The 24,029-nt window shown below is 39.0% G+C and overlaps 2 protein-coding genes and 1 non-coding gene across 15 annotated transcripts in view; 2 read left to right on the forward strand and 1 right to left on the reverse strand.

Annotated features, from left to right (window-relative positions):
• Nucleotides 1-7,844, forward strand: part of PHKA1 (phosphorylase kinase regulatory subunit alpha 1) — a 120,277-nt gene extending 112,433 nt beyond the window's left edge. For all 5 annotated transcript variants that reach the window (XM_057717829.1, XM_057717830.1, XM_057717831.1 and 2 more), the window contains 3 exons: nucleotides 1,566-1,619; nucleotides 3,295-3,495; nucleotides 4,691-7,844. In XM_057717829.1, coding sequence (XP_057573812.1) covers nucleotides 1,566-1,619; nucleotides 3,295-3,495; nucleotides 4,691-4,864 — 429 coding nt within the window. In that variant the 3' untranslated portion in view covers nucleotides 4,865-7,844. The remainder of the gene's footprint in view (nucleotides 1-1,565; nucleotides 1,620-3,294; nucleotides 3,496-4,690) is intronic.
• Nucleotides 7,845-12,418: 4,574 nt separating this feature from the next.
• HDAC8 (histone deacetylase 8) overlaps nucleotides 12,419-24,029 on the forward strand; it is a 240,559-nt gene continuing 228,948 nt past the window's right edge. For 6 of the 9 annotated variants that reach the window (XR_009050221.1, XM_057717478.1, XM_057717481.1 and 3 more), the window contains exons 1-4: nucleotides 12,419-12,847; nucleotides 13,345-13,397; nucleotides 16,380-16,510; nucleotides 18,712-18,853. Coding sequence is in view for 8 of the 9 variants with exons in the window: in XM_057717478.1 (XP_057573461.1) it covers nucleotides 12,623-12,847; nucleotides 13,345-13,397; nucleotides 16,380-16,510; nucleotides 18,712-18,853 (551 nt within the window). In the remaining variant the exon portion in view is untranslated. Of the gene's footprint in view, nucleotides 12,848-13,344; nucleotides 13,398-15,858; nucleotides 15,997-16,379; nucleotides 16,511-18,711; nucleotides 18,854-24,029 lie in introns of all 9 variants that reach the window. The other 3 variants (XM_057717485.1, XM_057717484.1, XM_057717483.1) reach the window with 3 other exon arrangements.
• Nucleotides 15,299-15,405, reverse strand: LOC130842828 (U6 spliceosomal RNA). Its single transcript, XR_009050600.1, has one exon. It is a non-coding gene; the product is annotated as a U6 spliceosomal RNA (small nuclear RNA).

The raw sequence follows: 24,029 nt of genomic DNA on the forward strand, positions 1-24,029 counted from the left end.
AAAGACATTCAAGGGGACATCACATCATTATGATTGTGGGAGGTTTAGAGGGCCAAAAAGACGTTATACTCATTCATAGTCTCATAGGTGCCACTTTTTGCTTCATTGCCCTTGTTAATGACCTGAAGAACACTTCAACCAGGACTTCAAAACCTTTAGTTGTGTTTCTCCCCTTAGCACATTGATATTCTTCCAGGTGATCCTTTGGAAAGATGAAAGTTGATTCCTCAAACTATCAGCTCCAGCAATCTTCCTTTCAAAGAATACCTATCAGTTGTTTTCCTTCCATTTAACTGCTATAGCATAGTGGTAACAGATATGTGCTTTATCTCTCCAGTTATGCCTGGCTTATGGCAATTCAGTTTCACAGACTACATGTAGTAGGTGCTCTTCTACCCAGATACCATAGAAGGTATCGGCTCTTGTCATCAAAGAGTTTAATCCATAGCTGTCTTCTTACATAGCAGCTATAATGCAAGGCCAAAAGTGATATGATAAAAGTGCAAAACCAGAAGGCTGTGAAAATACAAGGGAAGGAACATTCAAATCTGACTGGGAAAATTGGGTGTTTTGTGCCAGAATAAAAACATGAACTTGAAGTCCTAATGTAAAGGGGAAAAACAAATGCTCTCTGTTTTTTTCATTCCATTCCTTTCAGAGTATGACTAACATAATCACTCTGCATGTATGTTTCAAGGCTGGTAATTCTCTGTACAAAGATTGTTATTTGGCATGTGGAGCGTGGGATGGAAGTGTCTGGTAGGGCTGATAAACCTGTTAGACTGGAATATTTATCTGTGGTTTAATATATAATGTTTTTATTTATTTAAAATCTAAAATGGCAAGTCAATTCTCACTGCTTTTTAGTAATCGAATTGATGGTGAGGGGGAAGATAAAATATCATTCATTCGTATAGTATTTTTTGAGCATCTGCTATGTACTAGGTAATGTTCTAGGTATGCACAGGAGTACAACAGAAAACAAAACGGACAACAATCTCTGTCCTTATGGAACTTACATTCTACTAGGGAGAGACAAACAATAAATAAGAAACATAATGAATAAGTAAATTATACAGAATGTTGAAAGATGATAAGTACTATAGAGAAAGTAGAGCAGGGTGAGAGGATCAGGAGTGCTGATAGGGGATGCTTCCCTAGAAAATGTAATTATGCATGTCTGATAAATGTATATCTTGAGTTTTTTTTCTTCAGCCTAAAAAATCTTTCTGAAAGTCTGTTTGTGATGGCTCTGGGACCTACCATGGTATTCTCCCAGGTAGTCTCTGAATATTTAGGGCTAGTCTGTCCCAGAAGGTAGATCTTCCTGACCCTTCTACTCCCCTAAGTAGAGGATGAACCTTGAATCCCCTATAGTCCAACCCTGCTTCTTGCCACACAGTAATCGCAACCCCTTGGCAAAGACACATGGGCTGCAGGGCCTTTCACTGGCCTGTGATTACTCAGCATCTACTCAGTGGAACACAGTTAGAAATACTAAGTGTCTCCTTACAGTTTCCTAGTTGTCAGCATATCCTTGGTGATATGTTTTTGCTGTTTTACAGTGTCATGGACTTTCTGTGGAAGGTTTTGTTCTTCCTTCTTCAACCACTAGAGAGGTAAGATTCTGTATCGTTCACATTTATGTGATTGATAGCTTGTCTGGCTAAAGTATTTCAGTGACCACTTCTCAAAATAACAAATCTATGCTTTTATAAATCAACTAAACATGAAATGCATTGGAAGAAAGGAGAGAATGTTTTTAAAAAATAGAATGGGAATATTAGAGAATAATTATATATTACATTAATTATATAAAGACAGCTTCTTTTAATGGTTAACTTAGGCTGATTTATGTGAGTGTTGCCAGAGTTGGAAATGACAGATGAGATAGAAATCTAAGAATGAATGAATGAATGACTTCTCATGTCTCCATCCTGCTCATTCCTACCTTTCTCTAGTAGAATGCTTGTGGACTATAAACCAGTGGTCATAAACCAATGGTCCTTAGCTCTAACTATATATCACAGTAACCTGAGCTCCTATCTCCAGTTTAGTGGATTAGACTCTACACGGATGGGGCATGAGCACCTGAACTTTAAAAAAAAAATCCTTAGAATAATTCTGACATATCACCATGATTGGAAAACATTGCCATGAACCACAGACATGGATTAGGAGGTGCTTTTATATTTTGCTTTTTGCCCAATCACACTGAAATTATAAAGAAATAGCCTTTACACAAAATCAACAAAGGAGCTAGAATTAGGAAGCTGGGAATAGTAAGACTGAATCGTAGAAAATTCTCAAAAACTCTGGAGTTGTTGCAGATCATGGCTGGAGGGGTGGGTACAGAAAGCTAATGCTGTGCTTCAGGGCTCCACCCCTGCCTAGAGGCCTTTTCTCTAGCAAGGAGCACTGTGTCCTCTCTTGGTCTTCGCTCTGCCTTTAAGCAAGATTGAAATGTTAACAGAATTAATAATAATACATACTTGAATGTACCTTTAAGAGTCTTCAAAACACCTTTAACACAGTCTTGAATTTGATCTTCACCACAACTATGTGAGATAGCTAAGAAAGGGATTGTAGTTCCCAGTTCACAGATAAGCATACAAATGTAGAGAAGCAAATTGTCCAAGGTCATAGAACTAGTAACTGACAAAGACAGGACTTGAACCCAAGCCTTTAGACTCCAAATCTACATTGTCACCCTAAAGTATATACTTAATACAGTTTTACCAAAAATTACTCCTCAATCCTCTTCACCCTAAAATAACTTTATATTTCTTCATGCCCTTTTTAATCTAACAGTATGTAAATATTTTACATAATTTTCATCATCATGTATATACAATTTTAGTTTCTACTTAGATTTTTCCTTTATCCACAGTCATCTTATTTATTCTTTTAATGATTCTAGACTCATGAAGTTGCTATACTATGATATGCCATTATTTACACAACCATGCCCATGTTTAGATTACTTCTAGTTTTACGCTTGTGAATAATGCTGCTATAAAACACTCTTGCACATAGGGCTTTTCTCCTCTCTTGAATTATTTCCTTAGGATGAACTTCCAGAAGCAGGATTATGGGTTAGAGGGCATTGAACTTTTATGACTCTTGTTATGCTTGCCAGATTGTCTTCCAAAAAGATTGAACCTATTTACTCACTCAATTACTTTAAAGGAGACTGAAGCAGTACTCTTGGCTACAGTATTTCTTCTGCCTTTCAGAATAGGTAATCCTGCATGATGGGCTCTTAGGAAATGATTTTCTTTTTCTCTATCACAGATGACTCCAGGAGAGATTAAATTTTCTGTTCACGTGGAGTCTGTGCTGAATCGTGTACCTCAGCCGGAGTACCGCCAGCTTCTGGTTGAAGCCATCCTTGTCCTCACCATGATGGCAGACATTGAAATTCATAGTATTGGAAGCATCATTGCTGTGGAAAAAATAGTTCATATTGCCAATGACTTGTTTCTTCAAGAACAGGTAGGCAAACCTGTTGTATTCTCGAAGAAGAATGTCTGATACTAACCTGATTGCATTCAGAGCTCTTCAAGAAGCCAAGGTCACTTTCTTGTGCCCTCTTCCTCATAGCTCTTTTCTAGGCCCCCTTCATAGTGGCTCTGGGCTCTATTTGTAAAAGAAGTAGTCTGCAGCATGATCTCTGTCTTTTACCATGTGTTTTGTGGTTGTGTTAGATGGTAAAGTTGCCCGGAACTCAGGAAACTTTTATGCTTTTCATCATATTTCAGACTACTTTTATCACACTACTTTTTGTAGCAATAAGGACTTAATAAGAAACTATTGGAAAGTGTATCCTTTCTCAACTATTAAGGAAAGGAGAAGATTTGATTTTGGTTTTGTTTTGGTTTTGCTTTTCTTTCTTACCCATAGGAAGATATTAAAGTGGAACTGTTAATTCTACATTTTCTTATTAATAAATCTTATTCCAGAAAATTAAGCACATTTTAAAAATGCAAACTGTTGTAAGCTTTCCAAATGTTTCCTAGATTAACAGTAGGAACACATAAAGTGAAGGACATGCACTGTTGTTAATGGAACAGTCTCCAAAATATGTAATCAGTGTTTCATTCTATTAGGCCCTGGGGGGAGATGCAAAGGAAATTCAGAGTTTCTCTAGGACTTTTCAAGGATTTTCTAGGACAGTCCTAATTTTAAATATTCTGATTGCTCTTAGTTCATTGTATCAGAAAATGTGATCCCTTTTAGGCATAGACTCTAGCTTGGAAAGCTTGAGGTGTATTTGAATTAAGTCGACTTAGAAATAATGATCAAATGCAAGATAAAATAATACATGCTGAAATTAGTAGTACTAGGAGAATTCAGACCAAAGTCCCTCTGGGTGATTTGTAAGTATTAACATTTGACTCTTAACAAACACAACTCTAATTACCTATTATATTTAACTTTCAAAAATTCTAAACAATTAATGCTTTTAAAATAATTTCATATGATTTTGAGATCTAGTGAAAAATACATATATAGAAATTCATAGTCACCATTTTGTGCATAACCGTGATCTCTTCCTGTCTAAACAGCCTAAGATCCAGCTAGTTGGTGGTGGGGAGGAGGCTCTGAGTTATTCTAATCAGGACTTTAATTAATAGGATTAGTAATTTTTCCTTTCCCCTGTGTTCTCCCACCCGTAAAAACCAAACAGAAAACCCTCGGCGCAGATGATATCATGTTGGCAAAGGATCCTGCATCTGGCATCTGTACTCTTCTGTATGACAGTGCACCCAGTGGCAGGTTTGGCACCATGACCTACCTCTCCAAGGCAGCCGCCACCTACGTGCAGGAGTTCCTGCCCCACAGCATCTGTGCCATGCAGTGAGGCCTGTAGGCCCTGGCTGCTGGGAGCCTTTTGACAGCTGGTTCCTGCCTCGTTGATTGTGCATGGAACTGGAATGTGATGGCCTGATCACTCCCACCCTACCCATTTCCAACCCATCCCTCCCAAGAAGAGTGAACTTTTCTGATAAACTAACTGCTTTAGAAGATGCGAACCCTTGTCTGGAGGCCTCTGCTCACCCAGGCTCTTCATTGCGGGCCTTAATTCTTTCATGGTTCATAAAAGTTTGCATGTGTTTTTATTCTCCAGATCTGTTACAAAATTAGTTTTCTAACTCCTGTTTGGGGAGCAGGTGTTAATAATAACTTATTCCTAAAGTTTAATTTTTCTTATGTTTGGTTCATTGTGTGATTGAGTGGTGGGTGCTTTAGGATATTATTTCAAGTGAGTAAACCCTAAATTGTTGGACTTTATGCTGCTATGAATTGGAAATATCTATTCTAAGTGCCTTTTCTTAGGAAAAGAGTACCAGCTCATGATCTTCTTCTTTACTCATGTGCTGCCTCACACTGAATGATGAACTTCTTTCTGTGCAGGCTTACTGTCTCTGCTTTTGCCTTCTCTATGTCTACACACATAATTCTTACTCTCCCTTTGGTGAAATATCAAAAAGAATGCAAGTGCAGTGTGTATATTTAAGGATTTCAGTATTAACACTTAAAATCACATTTTATGAAGATTGCTGGTACTCAAAGATGTACTTGTAGCAGAAAATGCAGAATAACCCAGAGAAATGGAGCCAGGAGCCCAATTCCAGAAAGGAGAGGGGAGAAGAGAAGATGTCTGGGTAGAGTCTTACACCTAGGGAACACAGAAGGAATCAGAGATGGGTTAGTGTCCTGAAGAGAGCCTTGTACAATAATCCATACCTCTGAAGCGTGGACCAGCACACAACACAGAGAATAATTGAAGCCACTGTCTTTGGTGAACAGGAATCCAGCAGTCCAGTCTATAGCTGCTTTACTGAGCACTCTTTCTTTGTGCTCACCTGGGCTCTGTCCCACTCACCTACTCACTTTCTATAGCATCCACCCCCTCCAACTCCCTGCCCTCCTATCTACTTTTAAACTCATTCACTTAGATTTTTACTTCCTGATTCTAGTGCTCATAACTATGTATATGTTGATATCTGTGGTCATATATCTGTCTCTTGTAAACACCTGCATTTGTATGTGTGTCAAACCATACATGGGAATTTTTCTGAATGTAAGTAGTTTTGACATGTCTGTATTTATCTGTCTTTATCTACATTTGACAAACTGAGTAAGTATGTAAATATGAGTGTTATGTATGGGAGAGGGGTGTGACTATAGCCTCAGGCTGACACACAAAAGATAGTGGAGGATTCCTTGAGTTCTCTTCCCTAGTCTCAGGTTTAGATAGCCATTGAAGAATATTTCTCCTTTCTGTCTTAGTTCAAGGCCGCTATAACAAAGTACCACAGACAGGATGGCTTAAACAACAAACATTTATTTCTCACAGTTCTGGAGGCTGAGAGGCACAAGATGAAAGTACCAGCAGATTCAGTGTCTGATGAGCGCCCACTTTCTGGTTTGTAGATGGCTGCCTTCTTGCTGTATCCTCACATGGCACAGAGAGAGTGAGCTCTGGGCTCTTCTTCTTTTTATAAGGGCACTAATCCTGCCGTGGGGACTCTACCTGATTACCTCCCAAAGGCTCCCACCTCCAAATACCTTCATATTGGGGATTAAGGCTTCAAGATATGAATTTTAGAGGGATGCAGACATTCAGTCCATAGCACTTTCCTTCTCCTGTAAAGACTCTACTAATTTCCCTGTTTGCACTCAGATAACTTCCTACTTCAATCCCCTGTTTTCCTTCAGATTTTTTCAGGTTTTTCTCCAATAATGGGGATGGGGGAACTCTCTAAATAATTGTAATAGAACCAGTGACAATATTATGAGTACACCTGAATAAATGAGCATAGTAGGGTAATAGAAAGCAGTGGAAACAAAGAAAGGATGGCCAACCTTTTCAGTACCTTTCTTATAGGAAATGGAAACACACAATAAGTAGCTTTCTGATTACATGATTTTCTGGTCACTTATAAAGAAAATTTACACCCTCTTCCGAAACTATTTATCTTTTCACTGTCTGCAACTGTACCACAGCCACAGGGAGTATATCTGGAGTGGCACAGTTGAAAGCCACCATTCCCTCCTACACAAATTTACCTGAGCTAAGACTGATGGCTACATTTCTCTGGGTTTATGAAGTTATCTATCACTATGCTTTCCATACCGAGATACTTCACTTTTAAAGCAGCTGTTTAGAAAGTTCAACTCATTATTCATTTTAAGCATGTGATACTAAAAAACACATTGGATTTTTTTAAGCACTTATGTGTTGAAAATAGAATAAAAAATTAGAATTTCCAATTAAATCATGTCTGGTGCCAATGTGTAAAATTTTATATGTGTTTCTGTGATTGGAGTTTATTTCATGGCTCTATTTTATATACTCTAATTATGCAGTACAGTCAAAGCTAATAATTGGGTCAAAGTAGAATAATATTCATACATAAATCATATATTATACTTTATATAATATGATATGTAATATATGTAAAGAAATGCAGTTTTATCATTCAAATGCATGGCTGCTCAAACTAGGTTCACTGAATTCAAACTAGCTTATTGATGTCTTTAGGGAACCTGTTCCGATGAATGAATAAGACTGATTTTTGATCAGCATTACAACTGTGTGCAGGTGGTGCTCCTGCACTACTGGAGGGTACCTAAAAACAGTTTGTTCTCCTAAGTGTTACAAATATTCAGCAGAATCTCGTTTATACTACTCATTAGCCTTTTGTGTTTATCCTCCAAAGAGGGTTTATCCAGCAAGGATGAACAGTCTCTGCAGTCCCATCCTGGTTAATTAGGTTATAATACATTCTGAGAATTTTATGCAGCTGATGCATCCAAAGTTATTCTTACTCTTACCGTTTTTGTACTTACCAAATACCTAGTACCTGTACTAATGCAGTGGAAATAAATATAGTGTTTTCCACATTTAGTCGTTATTTCCTATTAAACTTGAGTGACCTTAGGTCTTAGTTTGCCCAGGACAGTCTCCGTTTATGCCTGTTGTCCTGGCATAATTATTAATAGCACTCTCTGTCACTCAAGAGTATCCCATCTTGGTTGGTATGGTCACCCTTTATTTAGCAGAAGTCTGATTTCTTTTAAGGCTAGGCCTAAAAGCGAAGGACCTATTCTCAAACCAGTAATAGTCCTCTGCAGTAGTGGTATGTGGGTGAGGATAACAGTAGGGTGGAGACTTTTCCCAAATTAAGGAATATTTAGCTTAATAGCTCTTAAAACAAATAACAGTCAATATTTGAGTGCTTACAAATGCCAAAGATTGTTATACAGGCAGTTGGCATGGACCATCGTATTCTGTCTTCACAGTCACCATGTGAGATAGATACTCTTGTCTTACATTTGAGGGAATGTACATCCTACATTTGAGGGAACTGAGGCACTGCACATTAAAGGCAAATTATTGAATATCAGCCAGGAGTTGGTAGAGCTGAGATCTGAGCCCAAGCAGTTTGACTCTAGGGTTCACATTCTCAACAATGACACTCTCCAAGAAAAAGACATTAGGAAGTGGTATGAAAACAAAGGTCAGCTGGTTCAGTACAGTTGAGGCATCGGTGGGCATATTGTAAAACACACAGAGAAGGTGGCCAGAGGGGAGGTGACTTCTTAATGTGTTTGCTTTCCCTTCTGCCTGCTTCTGCCAGCAAGTGAAGGCAGAGGTGATCATCAAAAGAAGTGGCACAGCCCATCCTGACCTTGCTGGTTCAAAAACTACCTTTAGCAAAAATGGCTAAGGAAAGTGAATTAAGGAATTTGTCCAGGGTCACCATACTAGTAAACTTTGGAGACAAGATTCAACCTATTTCCTCTGACTTCAAGTCCTCTGACTGCAAATCTGGTGCTTTGGGAAATGTTTGCTTCCCAAGTTAAGAATCATATGAGTATTAAGCATGTGGAAAGTTGAGGTTGGGACCTTTGGCATGGTTTGTGCTCTATCTTGATCATGACTAATGGTGCAGCCTCCCTGTGGGATTTGCTGTTGCAGATCCTCGTGGAGCAATTTATCTTTCTCCATAGTTGAATCATCTTGCTACATTGTATGCCAAATGAGGATACTGTTTCCAGTTTAGAAGCAACGCTCCCCATGTTGAAGTGTTAAGCTGCCTGTTGCTAGAACTGAAAAGAACACATGGAACAATCCATTTTTACCTCAAATAGGGTCCAGATGTTAGAGTCTCGGTTGGCCAGTCAGTATACTGCCCTCTTCCTCCACTGCCTATCCATGAAAGCCCTAGACAAGGCCTGTTTCCTCCTTATATTGCCATCTTGTCATGGTCTCACCTTTTAGTCAACTCCTACAGCTCTGTAGACTCCTTCCCCTCTGTAAACATGCACATTTCTCTCTTATCCTAAAAAATATTCCTGGGCTCTGCCATCCCCCTAGATTGATATACCATAATAATTCCTTCCTTTCACAATCAAATGTCTTCGAAAAGGAAGAAGCATTGGCTTCACTCATTAACCCCTTGCAATCTGGCTTCCTCTCCTACCTCATGTGTTTTTCATAAAGCACCAGTGAACCCCTAATAGTAAAAGAGGTTTTTGACCCGTTTGTAATACATGACGTTGTTACGACCTCTCCCTTTTTTGGAAGTCATCCCATGATTTCTGTGAAACTGTACTAGCTCTCACCCAGCTATTCCTTTTTTTGTCTCTTTTTTGGAATCTTTCTCTCCTAACTCCCACAAACAGGCATTCCCCCAAATCACTCTCTTCTTCCTAGCTCAAAGATTCTCACCATGGTGTGGGGCAGATTTTAAAAAGTGACATAATCTGACTTACATTGTTTAAGAAGTTCACTCTGGCGGCTACAAAAAGAATGGATTGTAAGTCAACAAGAGTGGAAGTAGAAACCAGTTAGATATTGCAGTAAGTCCAAGTGAGAGATGACAGTGCCATGACTGGAGTGGTGGCAGTGCAGAGGAGAGAAGTGGGTGTAGTTAAGACATGTCTTGGAGGTGAAACTAATGGAGATTGATGGATTGGATTTGGGAGTGAGAGGAAAGGAGGGAATACAAATAACTCCCAGGTTTCTGGCTTAGGCAACTGGATAGATGTTGGTATCTTTACTGAGCTATGAAAGATGGGGAAGGAGTGGCCAAGACTTGAATAGGAAAATCAGGAGTTTGGTTTGAAAATGTTAGGTTAGATATGATGATTAAACATCACAGTGGAGAAAGTCATGTTCCCTTAGATATCTCAGCCACTATTATGACTTTAGCTATCTTCTCTTTGTGGGGAAATAAAATGGGTTAAGCACCTGTCCTACCCTCTGCGTTCTTCCTTCTCATTTCCCTGTTCCTTATATTGATACTACTGGCCTTCTCTTCACACAGACTTTAAATTTAAGAATTTTCAATGACTCTCCTCCATCTGCTTCTCTCACCAATATCCAAATACCAGTAGTAAGGAAGTCCTGTTGAACCTATCCTATGCATTGTTTCTCCCTCTCTGTTTCCATTGCCCCTATCCCAGTTTAAATCATCATTACTTCAGAATTCCCTGGTTGTCCAATGGTTAGGACTCTGTGCTTCCACTGCAGGGGGCATGGATTCTAACCCTGGTTGGGATCCCACATGCCACGTGGCATGGCCAAAAGAAAAATCATAAATCAGCATTATTTCTTACCTGAACCATTGCAGCACTCTCACTTTCAATAACTAATCTTCCTTACACACTACTGCTGTAGAAATCTTTTATTTTAAGATTTCTGTTTAAATGCCTCCCCATTTCCCACAGGATGAAGTCTATTCTCTTTAGCCTAGTATTCAAAACACTTCATGAGCCAGCCCCTTCCGCTAAACTAGCCTAGAAATGTTCTCCTTTATGTTCTTGCTTATGCCGTTGATTCTCATCAGGATGCCCTCCCCTGGCTCCCTTCTTCACCAAGTAAAAACCCATCTATCTGCTAGGACCCTCTCAGATGTCACTGAATAAGAACTCTAGTTGCCATTTACTAAGTACCAGTTATTAAGTAGTTAATGCTTATTTATTAAATACTCTAAGCACCCTACATTCATTATCTGACTTCACTGCATATAGTTTCTTGTGTATCTGTCTCATCTCTATAAAAATGCAAATTCCCTGAGAGCAGAGATCAGATTGTAATTCCTCTTGAGGATTGAATCCTCAGCTGTACTGTACACTTAGTTGATATCAGATAAAGTTTGATGGATGATTGAATGCTTGCAGAACTTTGAGCTAGTTGCTATGGGAAGATACAGAGGAAGCATAAGAGCTTACATTCTAGCTAAACAACACATCACAGGAGAAAAAATTCAGAATACTAAGTATTGAGGGGACACTAAATGGAGGGTTGAACAAAGTTAGATTTAACACAAAGTCATCCTGGAGGAATCAAGTTTATATAGTAAAGGGAATGTTCAAAAGCTTCAGTGTCAGGCAGACCTGGTTTTGAATTCCTGCTTTTCTGCTTGTAACTGTGTGACTTTGAACAGTCATTTTCTCTCTTCAAACTGCATCTGTAAAATGGGTGTATTACAACTTCCTTTATAGGACTGTTGCAAGGATGAAATGAGATATATCCAAGTGCATATCACAATAGTCAATAAACGTTTAAAGAATTTAAAAAAAAGCAAACTAGATATTAAAGAGAGTAAGGATATTGGGTTGTCTGAGAGGTGTTAGTAAGGTCAGTTTATGTTGATGTGAGAGTTGGGGACTTGGGCATTACTAGTTTGCATCAGATCACTGGTGCCCCCAGGAACCTGGAAATACTGATGGTAATTGTAAAACTGCTTCAGGATACTCTTTAATGTGAACCCTCACACTAAACCTAAAATATTTCCCTAACCCTTATATAGCTATAGAGACAAAAGGAGGGAAGGAAGAGCAGCTGCAGTTTCCAAACATCACTGAAAGTATCTGGTTACACACTTTCTCCACGTGAATTTTCAAGGAGTGATTTGACATCATTGCTTAATTGGACTCTACCAAGCAGTTTACAGACTACCAGCCAGCCTCTTAGGAAAGTGGTACCAGCTTTGCCAGAGTAAATTATTGAGATTGTTAACTCTTAAATGGACATGGATAGTTAATGATGAAAAGCAGTGAACTAAGTTGCGGCACAGAATTTACTGTGTAAACTTTTCAAACCGTTTGTACCATTAATTAATCCCCCACCAAAAAAAGCCCGTCTGATGTAGTTGGGTGGTGCTGGGCCACATTGTGTCTGTCTTTAGATATTTATATGGGTGTATTTGCAGATTGAGACAATTCATAAAGCGTTGACGCTGCTTTTTTTTTTTTTTTTTTTAAGCGCTAAAACTCAAATTCGCGGCTGTTTTAGTAATTAGCCCCGGCTCTTCCGCTACTCAAATCCCTCGAAACTACATCTCCCAGCATGCTCTGAAGCTGGTCTGACCTCATCTCAAATGGCCCCGTAGGGCAACAATGGTTAGTTTTGACTGTGCTTATTTGTGCCATAAAATATTGATCCTAATTGGCAGCTATTTGGGCTTTTATATCTACCGACCTCCAGTTTTTGAACTGTAGTCACTGAATAAAGGGGTCCTGGCCTGAGAAGGCCCATGCATTCCTTCAACTGGATGGGGAGCGGGGACAGTGACACCGGCGATCTCGCGACTAGGAGGGAATGTTGACCAGGGAGCACCGCTGCGGCCGATCAGAGGAGCAGGAACCTGAGCCCGGGCTGAGTCCGAAAGAAGCCAGATCCGGACGGTGGCTTCGGAACGGCTGTAAGTGGAAGATGGAGGAGCCGGAGGAACCGGCGAACGGTGGGCAGTCGCTGCCCCCGGTTTACATTTACAGTCCCGAGTATGTTAGCCTGTGCGATTCCCTGGCCAAAGTCCCCAAACGGGTAAGAAAGGTTGGGATGAAAGATCCTTGGAGGGGGGGAGCGGTAGACAGGAGGGCATTAGGAAGCGAAGAGGATAGAGAGCTGGGGAAAATCTTCAGCAGAAATTTGGGCAAGCTGTACCAGGTGATGGAAGAAGTGTTCCCTTAGAGAGTTTCCTGAAAGCGCAGCGGGCCGTCCAAGGGACTGGTGGGGGTGGGGTGGAAGTGCGGGGGAGGGGATGGCACGGAGGGGATGGTGGCCAGGGATCCCCGAAGTGGAGAAGAAGCTGCAGGAGAAAAGTGTTCCATCACCTCCGTAAGGCCCGATCGCTTTGCGGTAGCGATCTGGATACTTTGTATCTGTATTGTCTAAAGTGCTTTTGGAACTAAGTACAAAGAAGGGAGGGGAGTTAAAAAGTTCCTTTATTCGGGATGATGAAGTCAATGGGATTTCTCTGAATTAAACATTTAAGAGACTATTTTCTGCCTTTTTCCCCCTTTTTTTGCTGATGTTTTTAGGCCAGTATGGTACATTCCTTGATTGAAGCATATGCACTGCATAAGCAAATGAGGTAAGTTGTGCTTGAACGCAGCCCTGAACCCAGGTGTTCATAGCCTTAACTTCCTGCTTCACAGCGGGGCTAATTAGGGAGAGAATAGTCCTTTTGAAAGCTTTTTTTTTTTTTTTTTATGATTCACACTCTTGGTAGTCTGCCTATAACCTAGTAAAAGCTTTTGAAGAATTAAGAAAACTCGAAAAAAGTGCATGAAGCAGTTAAGAAATAGGACTTTATTGCTGGGAGGGAAGTATCCTAGGGATAGGTGTTTTGTGGAGGTTTGGGGGTGACTACATTTGGATGCTAAAACCTATCTGATAGAAAAAAAAAAAAGATGTTCAGCTGGGAGGTGTTCTGGTTTGGGGTTTTGCTTTTTTTTTTTTCTTTGTTGTTGTTGTTGTTGTTTTCTAAGCCAGATCTGAGAGTATGGGTTCAACTTAAGACTTTTAGATATACCATTACCACCACCAAACTTTAATGATGAGCCTGGAGACATTCAAAACCAAAGGCAACTCCTGGAACCAAGGCCAGAACTCAGCACAGAGCGAAGTGCTTCTTTAAAAAAAAAATGAAAAAAAAATGAACTTGTTGTTTGTCATTATAAGAGTAAATATTATAACCCTGATACTAGTAGGATTATTTGTGACATTTTCTGGCCAATTAGGTGAGCATCTGTCTATGCTGGCTAGTGTGATATGCTTCATTTATCTCCCAGAAGGTAGTGTAAACTTTATCTTCATTATTAACAAAATCATTTATTATTATTATCATAATAAATGATTTTGTTAATAGTCTTCTTTATGAATGTTTTTCAACTATTTTTAAACCCATATGTTTGGTAAACAGAAAAGCTACATACTTTCCAATAAAGTTAACATTTCAAAAAATTACTTTGACAAGAAATCAAAGCAAAGCAAAACTGTCTAATTCCCTTGCTGTTAAGTAGGGAGGCTTTCAGTAAGCATTTGTTAAGGCAGAGGAAGGGTATTAAAAGAGGGAGCAGGACTTCCTAGGTGGCACAGTGGTTAAGAATCCGCCTGCCAATGCAGGGGACACAGGTTCAAGCCCTGCTGTGGGAAGATTCTGCATGCCATGGAGCAACTAGGCCCGTGCACCACAACTATTGAGCCTGTGCTCTAGAGCCCATGAGCCACAGCTGTTGAGCTCATGTGCGGCAACTATTGAAGCCCACGTGCCTGGGGCCCATGCTCCACAACGAGAGAAGCCACTACAGTGAGGAGCCTGCACACCACAATGAAGAGTAGCTAGAGAAACCCCGTGTGCAGCCAATAAATAAATAATATAAATAAATTTATAAAACAAAAAAGAGGGAGCAATTAGGGCTGGGAAACATGGTACAAGAAACTGTAAAAATTTTTATTTTAATAAGCAGAGTTGTCACTTCTGAGGGTGTAGACATGTTTTCTTGAAGAAGAAGCAAGACTCCTTGGATCTGGGCTATATATATTTAATTTTTGTGGCTGAGCTTGCTTGGTAATGGTAGTACCCTGTATAACCATATTAATTCAGGAGAAACTCATGGGCATGTTCCCTTTCAGCAAAACAAAACAAAACAAAACAAAACAAAACAAAACAAAACAAAACAAAAAAACCACTACTGCCTCCCTGTGGCCTAGGTCATGCTTTTTCAACTTAAATGTACATACAAATCACCTTGTTAAAATACAAATTCTTTTTTTTTTTAATTGAAGTATAGTTGATTTACAATGTTGTTAGTTTCTGGTGTACAGCAAAGTAATTCAGGTATGTGTGTGTGTATTCTTTTTCATATTCTTTTCCATTATGGTATATTACAGGATATTGAATATAGTTCCTTGTGCTATACAGTAGGACCTTGTTGTTTATCCATTCTTTATATAATAGTTTGCATCTGCCAACCCCAAACTCCCAATCCAAAAAATATGGAATGCTTCAGAAATTTGGGTGTCATCCTTGCATAGGGGCCATGCTAATCTTCTCTGTATTGTTCCAATTTTAGTATATGTGCTGCTGAAGTGAGCACTAAAGTACAAATTCTGATTCAGTGGGCCTGAGGGGAGGCTGAAGTTCTGCCTTTCTAACAAGCTCCCAGGTGACGCTGCTGCCGGTCCATAGACCACACTTTGAGTGGCGAAGGCTAGAGAGCAGTAGTGGCAGTGGCAGAGTCAGGAAGAGGATATGGGAACTAGGCAGCTAGAACTTAGAGGTGGTTAAGCCCTGTTGTTAGGTTAGTGCCCTGTATTCTCTCCATCACTCCTGTTTTCACTTCTTGTGAACAGTTGGTTGAGAGTTTCTGAGCGAAGCCCAGTTCCAGCCTGTTTGCTCCTTCTCTCCTTCCTCTCAGAGGCAGATATGAGGGGCCAATTATGGAAACTTTTGCATTTTTTGGTTACCTATTTTTTTATCTTTTGATATTAATAATAATGATAGTTATCCATTAAGCATTTTCATGTATGTTATCATTTAATCTTCACAGAAGTCCCATAAGATATCCCCACTTTACAGATGAGGAAACTGAACCACAGAAGAGTCAGCTTATCTGAAGTTATAGAGATGGTAATTAGGACGGGAACCCAGTTTTGTGACTCCAAATTCAAAATTCATGACAATACAGGTACCTATTAAAGTAAAAATAGAGTTGAAAGGATTGTATTTGCCCAATTAGGAAAACTGATTCAAATGAAAATATCTCTTCCTACTGGTTTGTTGTGAAAGCTGTAACTCACTTAAATATAATTACTCTTTTTTTTTTTTACCTACCTATAAATTCAAGGGAGATATCTATCCTCTCACCCCTTTTTAATGGAGTCACCATGTAGATGTGAGGAAATAAATACTGTAGTGCAGTGGAGGAACAGAACATGTTTGTTGCTTCAGCCTCCTGGAACCAGAAGCTGGAAGTTGTATTTTTTGCTCAGACTGCTGGCTCCTGCTTCCAGGCTCTGGCATACTCTGGATCTGACTCACCTACCTCTCTTTGTTCCCTGTTATTATTAGGATAGTTAAGCCCAAAGTGGCCTCCATGGAGGAGATGGCCACTTTCCATACCGATGCCTATCTGCAGCATCTCCAGAAGGTCAGCCAAGAAGGAGATGATGATCATCCAGACTCCACAGAATATGGACTAGGTAAAGTCATTACCAGGCAACAATGGGAGATGGACAACCTCCATCTATGGATCATAACTACTTAGTCTTCTATAATTTGCATGATGATCTTTAATACTTTTAAATTAACAACTAATGTGTTAAGCACAATATTATTCTCTTAGTTTAACCACATTCCCATATGAGTTGAGCAAAATTAATGATGGATTAAAGGGTGGAAAATCTTCCAGTTGCTTAGGCCCCAATAGCAGTGCCCAAATTGGGTTTGGCTGTATGTACACTGATTTTAGCTTCAGTGTAGATTTATGTTCTAGCTAAGTTTGATACCTTATCTCTCATTAAACAGCTGCATTTTAATAAACCATAAGTGGCCAATAGGATAGTCTAGAGAAACAGCATGATTTAGTAGAAGAACACTGGACTGGAGGTGTGTGTGGGGGTGTGGGTTTAAGACACCAGCGGGTCCCAGAGCTGGCTCTGTGTCATCATAGATATGACATATCACCTGTCAGTCCTTGGTTTCTCCATCTATAGGATGTGACTAGTTAATCTTCAAGGTTTAGCCTTTCTAGCTTTAACACTAAAAAATTCCTTCCCCAACACTGAAGACATTTATCTCTCATTTAGAGCTGATGTTAGTACAGTAGCTTTGTGATAGGGTATGTTGTTATCATACCTCAACCTATTCCTCCTAATAGGGTACTGGACCCAATTCCAATGTGTGAAGGGGGAAATTTCCTCCCACACCACCAAACAATGCTCAAGACATCAGCTTAACGTCCTGCAATTCAACTCAGTTCAGTTCTGACACTGTCTACCTGGAGATAGCATCAAATTCCACGGGTGAAGTACTCAGTCCCACAAAACTTCTCTCCACGTCAGACACCGATTGCAAACCCAAGCTGTTATCTGTGCTCTGGCTGACAGGCTGCAAATTGGAGGTTCTAACAACCTCACCAACTCAGGATGCCAAGCACAAGTCCAAGTTGTTACCTGTACTTCTGACTGACTCTCTATAAATCAGAAATTCCCATGACTTCCTCCTTGGATTTAATTAATTTGCTAGAGCGGCTCACAGAACCCAGGAAACCCATATTTTCACTAGATTACCAGTTAATCATAAAAGGATATAACTCAGGAACAGCCAGATGAAAGAGGTGCATAAAGGCAAGGTATGGGGAAAGGGCACGGAGTTTCCATGCCCTCCCCAGGTGCACAAATCTCCTCAAATCTCTATGTGTTCACCAACCCAGAAAGTCTCCAAACCATCTCCTTTGGGGTTTTTATGGAGGCTTCATTACATAGGCATGATTAAGTCATTGGCCAGTTGGTGATTAAACTTGTTGACCTGAAAAAATAGGCTACCAGATATTTCTCCATCAAATGTGGGTTTGTTTGGGATCAGCAGAGAATTGCAATTTGGGGTCCGCAACCATGGAAAACCATGTGCAAGTCCCCTCATGGCAAGAGAAGGAGAACACTTTTATAGAGAGGTAAAGGAAGTTGGGAGGTCTGTAGTTTAAAAAAAATTGGGGGAAACAAAAGGGCCTATGGTGTTTCCTTGACTGAGTCCTTGACAGGAAAGAAGAGAAATTTTTCTTGTTAAACTTGGTTGTCGGTTCAGGGTGTGAGAGCTCCCCCTTCTGGTCTCCTGACTCTATTTAATTGAAGTTTCTGTTTATTAAATTTTTTGCAAACTCAATCATCAGTTCCTCTCCCCTCAACACAGGAGGTCAGGGGTGCAACTAATAGTTCCAACCCTCATATGACTGGCTCTACTGACAACCAACCCCCATCCTTAGATGTGGTCCACAAGTTACCTCATTAATATCATCAAGACACTTCTATAACTCCTCATTTAGGAATTTCAAGAATTTTAGGAGCTCTGTGCCAGAAACTGGGAAGAAGATCAAATATATCTACAGTTGACCCTTAAACAGCGCATGGGTTAGGGGCACCCACCCTCCATGCCGTCGAAAACCTGAGTATAACTTACATTTAGCCATCCACATCTGCAGTTCCACATCGGGATTCAACCTACCGCTGATGGTGTAGTACTGTAGTATTTACTACTGAAAAAAAATCCACCTGTAAGTGGGCCTGCGCTGTTCAAACCCATGTTGTTCAAGAGTTAACTGTATATTCCTTATTATAAATCATAATATCACACTCCTCTTTTTCCAGTTTATTTTTTAACAAGCTCTTCTGATGTTTGCCTGAAGGTTATGACTGCCCAGCCACTGAAGGAATATTTGACTGCGCAGCAGCTGTAGGAGGGGCTACAATCACAGCTGCCCAGTGCCTGATTGATGGAATGTGTAAAGTAGCGATCAACTGGTCCGGAGGGTGGCATCATGCAAAGAAGTAAGAAAATGACCTTTCTGCTTTCTACCTCTTTCCTTGAGTCTGTTTCTCATTTGTGTAAACTCTCATGTTTATGGTATTGGCATTTGTCGAGAGACGTGTGTGTGTGCGCGTGCGCGCGTGGGCACGCTCATGGCACTTTACTAGGCATTCTAAAGAGATACAAGTAAAATAGAAGAAGATGACAGTATAGTGGAAAGTGTACTATTGAAAGTCAAGACACCTGAGCTTTATGCCTAGTTTTTCTGCAAACTTGGCTGACTGACTTGGACAGATTAACCTCTCTCGGTCTCAGTCTCTCCATCAGGAAAATGGGCAGAGTGAAGGATATTAATCTAGATATCTAGACAATCTCTAAATTCCTTTCAAGCTTTCTGGAAGTTCCCCTGTCTTCGAGGAACTTATACTCTAGAAACATTATTAAAACTAGAATAATTAGGGAGCAACATCAATTTTGGTACCAATTGAATATATGCATGAGCTGAAGAGATTTAGCAATAGAGAGCAATTGATAATGGAAGTCTTAGAAGAGATGAATTTTAGAGCTAGTTCTTGAAAGGAGTGGCAAACAAATTTTTGAATGGATGGAGAATTGATGAGAATAGATGTAAAACAAAAGGCTGAAGAATCAAAAAGGAGGCTTATGCCGCCATCTCTAAGCAAAGTGGCAACCGAGAGTTAGGTATTACTGTAAGGAGAAAGGGCTCATGAAATAGCTACTGGGTGCTACTTGGAGTTACAGGAAAAGTCCTTTTGGAGTTTGATGTTAACATTTCAAACAGCTGTACTGTGTGTCTGACAAGGACTGCTGAGCCTTTTCCAGCATTTGGCATCTTGCTTAAGGTGTCTGTAGTACATGTTGGAGGAGAAGGATTTTAATTATTTATTTACTAACTTATTTATTTATTTTTATTAAAGTATAGTTAATTTACAGTGTTGTGTTAGTTTCAAGTGTACAGCAAAGTGATTTAGTTATACTTTTCAGATTCTTTTCCATTATACGTTATTACAAGATATTGAGTATAGCTCCCTGTGCTATATAGTAAGTCCTTGTTGTTTACCTATTTTATATATGGTAGTATGTATCTGTTAATCCCAAAATCCTAATTTATCCCCCCCCAAAGGAGGAGGAGGATTTTAAAAACTGAATTTATCAATGTGCTGGGTTTTTTTGTTTGTTTGTTTATCTCTCAATGTGCTGTTTGAGTGAAACAAAGCAGCAGTGGTAGTAACTGTCAATGCATCATTCACACACCAATTGTTCATACTATCTGCCGTGACCTTGATACTTCAGCGCTCTTGAGTCTAGAGACAACAGCACTTTATTTTTCAGAATAAAATCTTGAGCACAGTTTTAGCATATGCAGGTTAAGGTAATAATATGGAATTCTTTTCATCAAATGGATAAATGTCATGACCAAAGAAATCCTTGAGTAAGTTTACTACTAGATTCTACTACTGCTGACTCACTTTGTTGTTCAGCAGAAGCTAACACACCACTGTAAAGCAATTATATTCCAATAAAGATGTATTAAAAAAAAGAATCTACTACTGAGGTGATGGAGCAAAGAGAAGCCGTGTTTAGTAATGAGTTTTACATGGCCTTAACAACAAAGAAATAACTCGCCTTTTGTTAGTTTTTGCTCTATTAAAAATTCAAAATCAAGTGTCTGCTTCAAGCTACAGATAAAAGGGATAAAACCAAGCTTCTCTGAAGCAAGGACTTCTATGCCTTCTCATGCTTAGTAAGTTGACAAGAAAAGTAGTGTGGTTTCATAGGAAATGCCCAGTCCTACAAGTCAGATCTAGTTTCTGCATGTGGCACTGGAGGAGCTTATGTTTTTAAATTCACTGCCTAAGTCCTTCTAGAGCCTGGGTCAGTTTGCAGTGGAATACCTAGGTACCTGCCACTTCTTATCACTGTTTGCTTGGCTCTATCTCCAGCCAATTATGGCTGCTTCTGGGCTGTGTGTAGGCATGGGCCTACCCACACGCCATTATCTTAACTGTTTCAGACAGCTTTCAGCTGATCGTACCTGGAAACAGACATGCCTGTGGTGAATAGATTATTGAGAGTCTCTAGGGATTGCCTCAATTCAGGTCCAAATTCCAGGGGGTTATTGGTACCTCTAGAACCTCTCTGCAGATAGACTACAGGTATTTAAGCCACAAACTTAGATCTAGCCATCATTTATCTTTTATAACCACAATATTTGTTTAAACCTCCCCATCCCCAAATATATGTACAGATTCATACATGCCATTTATTCATTCAGCATGCATTGATTAAGCACCTGCATAGTGTCAAGCATATTTTTATCATCACTAATAAGCAGAGATACAGAAATTGAAGCATGGTACATTTTTCCCCTGCCGATTTTGAAAAAAAATTCTTTATTTCAAAATATCCAGGTTCTGGCAGGATTACAGTGAAATTGGAACACTCTTTTTGAAAACTTTGGAAATAAATGTTAAGAGTGGGGAAAGTGTTTGTACCTATTGACCTAGTACTATTATTCTCAGCAATCTGTTCTAAGGAAATAAACTAGTTCTGCCCTCAAGAAGTTTATCTCTTGGAAGTAAGATAGCAAATAATTGCATTTGAAGAGTGATTTTCAAGGAAAATTCTGCAAAAGTAATGAGAGACTAATGCTATTAGATACTAAACATACAAAACTGTAATAATGAAAACATTGGTACCACTGGTATAAGATTAGACAAATGATGTTATAGTACACTCCCCAAAGAGACTGTTCCATATAAGAATTCAATCTATTATAAAGATGTGTTGCAAGTGACTGGAAAGGATTGTTCGGTAAATGATGTTGTGACAGCTTGTAGCATTTATACCCTCATCTCCTGTAATAAACTAAAATAAGTGGCAGCTGGATTGAAGAGTTAAATATAAAAAAGCAAATTAGAAAAAAAAAACTAGAATGAATATCAGGCTTCTAAAGGGGAATAGTTTTCTAAGCTTAGGAAGGAATAGAAAAAAAAAACAAAGGAAAAGGTCAACATATTTGTATAAAATTTTAAAACCAAAATAACTTTTATGGCCATTTCAAAAGTAAAATTTAAACAGACTAGAAAGACAATATTTGACATAAAGATGACAAAATGTGACGTTTGCATTTTCTCAGGCATTCATACAGTATGATGTGTAAGAAGAAATATGGGCAAAGAACATGAGTAGACAATTTACAAAGGAGTTTTATGGAAAACATTGGACAGTGTTCATCACTAGTAGTCAAAGAAATGCAAATAGGTAGGTAGCCTCTTTTAAAGCCTATCTTTAACAGAATTGAAAGAAAAAAAAGCTGGTACTCACTTTACTAGTAATAGTGTGGTTTGGGTCAACCCCTTAAGAAAACAGTTTGGTAGCCAGCTTGTATTAATACCCTTACCTAAAGATACTTATTGGTGTTATTTATGAAAAAAATTAGAAATAACATGAATATCTAGTGATAAGGAAATTGTGAATCCATTCCATGGAACATTTTTTTTTTATAAATTTATTTATTGGCTGTGTTGGGTCTTCGTTGCTGCACACGGGCTTTCTCTAGTTGCTGCGAGTGGGGGCTACTCTTCATTGTGGTGCATGGGCTCCTCATTGTAGTGGTTTCTCTTGCTGTGGAGCATGGGCTCTAGGCGTGTGGGCTTCAATAGTTGCGGCACATGGGCTCAGTAGTTGTGGCTCACGGGCTCTAGAGCACAGGCTCAATAGTTGTGACGCACGGGCTTAGTTGCTCCATGGCATGTGAAATCTTCCCAGAGCAGGGCTCAAACCCATGTCCCCTGCATTGGCAGGCGGATTCTTACACACTGCGCCACCTAGGATGTCCCATTCCATGGAATATTATGCTGTTATTTTAAATAATGATTATGAAGACTATGGGGCATTCCAGAAAAATACTTACTGGTTAATAAAAAAGCAGGTTTTAAAATTATGTGCACACTTCACTTACAACTTTGTAAAACACATGCATTTTTTAAAAAAAATTAGTGGGAATGATAATAGTGGTTATGTTAGAGTGGCAGAATTAAAATGATTTTTTAAAATGTGTTTCTCTAGTTTTTAAAATTTCTGTAATGAGATTTTTTTCTAACTTTTGCGACTAAAATTTTTTTTTAATTTTATTTATTTATTTATTATTTTTGGGGGGGTACACCAAGTTCAATCATCTGTTTTTATACACATATCCCCGTATTCCCTCCCTCCCTTGACTCCCCCCCACCCTGCGGCTAAAATTTTACCAAAATAAAAAGAGGCAAAAACACAGTTACAGCAAATATTAACAGAGGGTTAAAATTGTTAACTAATTGATTTTTTTAAATGCTAATATTCAGATAAATGAACAAAAGACATGAATAGACAATTCACAAAAGAGGAAACAGTAAACAAACATGAAAAATATGTATTGCTAATAATTATAGGAAGAGAAATGTAACCATTATATATACATGTGTATATTTTATTTCTCCCAAATTTGAACCAAAGGAAGAAAGATTTTAACTCACACATCTATTACTTTTGGTAATCTCTTCTAAGAAAAAAGCCAATCCAAAATCTGGAAAAGCTGTGAATGTGAAAATCATAATTTCTCTCTTACTTATAACAGAAAAAAAAAAAGGAGGGAAGGAGACCTAAATATTCAACAACAGTGGGATGGTTAGGTCGTATACTGAAACATATCCACTTGATGAGCTATTATATAACTATTAAAACCGATGGTTCAGACAGCTGTATAACAAGAAAAAACGCACATTGTATAATGTTGGCTTTGCTTTTAAAGGGCAGATAGCTGCAACATCATACATTTCCTCTGATTAGAGTCATGTAAAAAATACCTGCATATGAAAAGAATTTTTAGAAGGAAATACAAATGAAACCAGTGATCTTGTGAGGATGATCACACACACACACACACACACACACACACACACACACTATATGTATATATACTATATGTATTTGTGTATATATACGCACACCCAGAGATATACATGCACCTTTTCTCTGTTTCATATATTTTCTCATATTTTTTCTAATGCGATTATATTACTTTTATTAATAAAACTTTTTATAATAACTGCTTGGAACAAAGTGGAACGCTGTTACAATAGAGGCATAATATGGTCGGTGTGTGCTAGAGTTTGGCACAAGGTAGTGGGGTGT

This window comes from Hippopotamus amphibius, chromosome X (genome assembly GCF_030028045.1).
Source record: "Hippopotamus amphibius kiboko isolate mHipAmp2 chromosome X, mHipAmp2.hap2, whole genome shotgun sequence".
In the NCBI taxonomy this organism is placed as follows: domain Eukaryota; kingdom Metazoa; phylum Chordata; class Mammalia; order Artiodactyla; family Hippopotamidae; genus Hippopotamus; species Hippopotamus amphibius.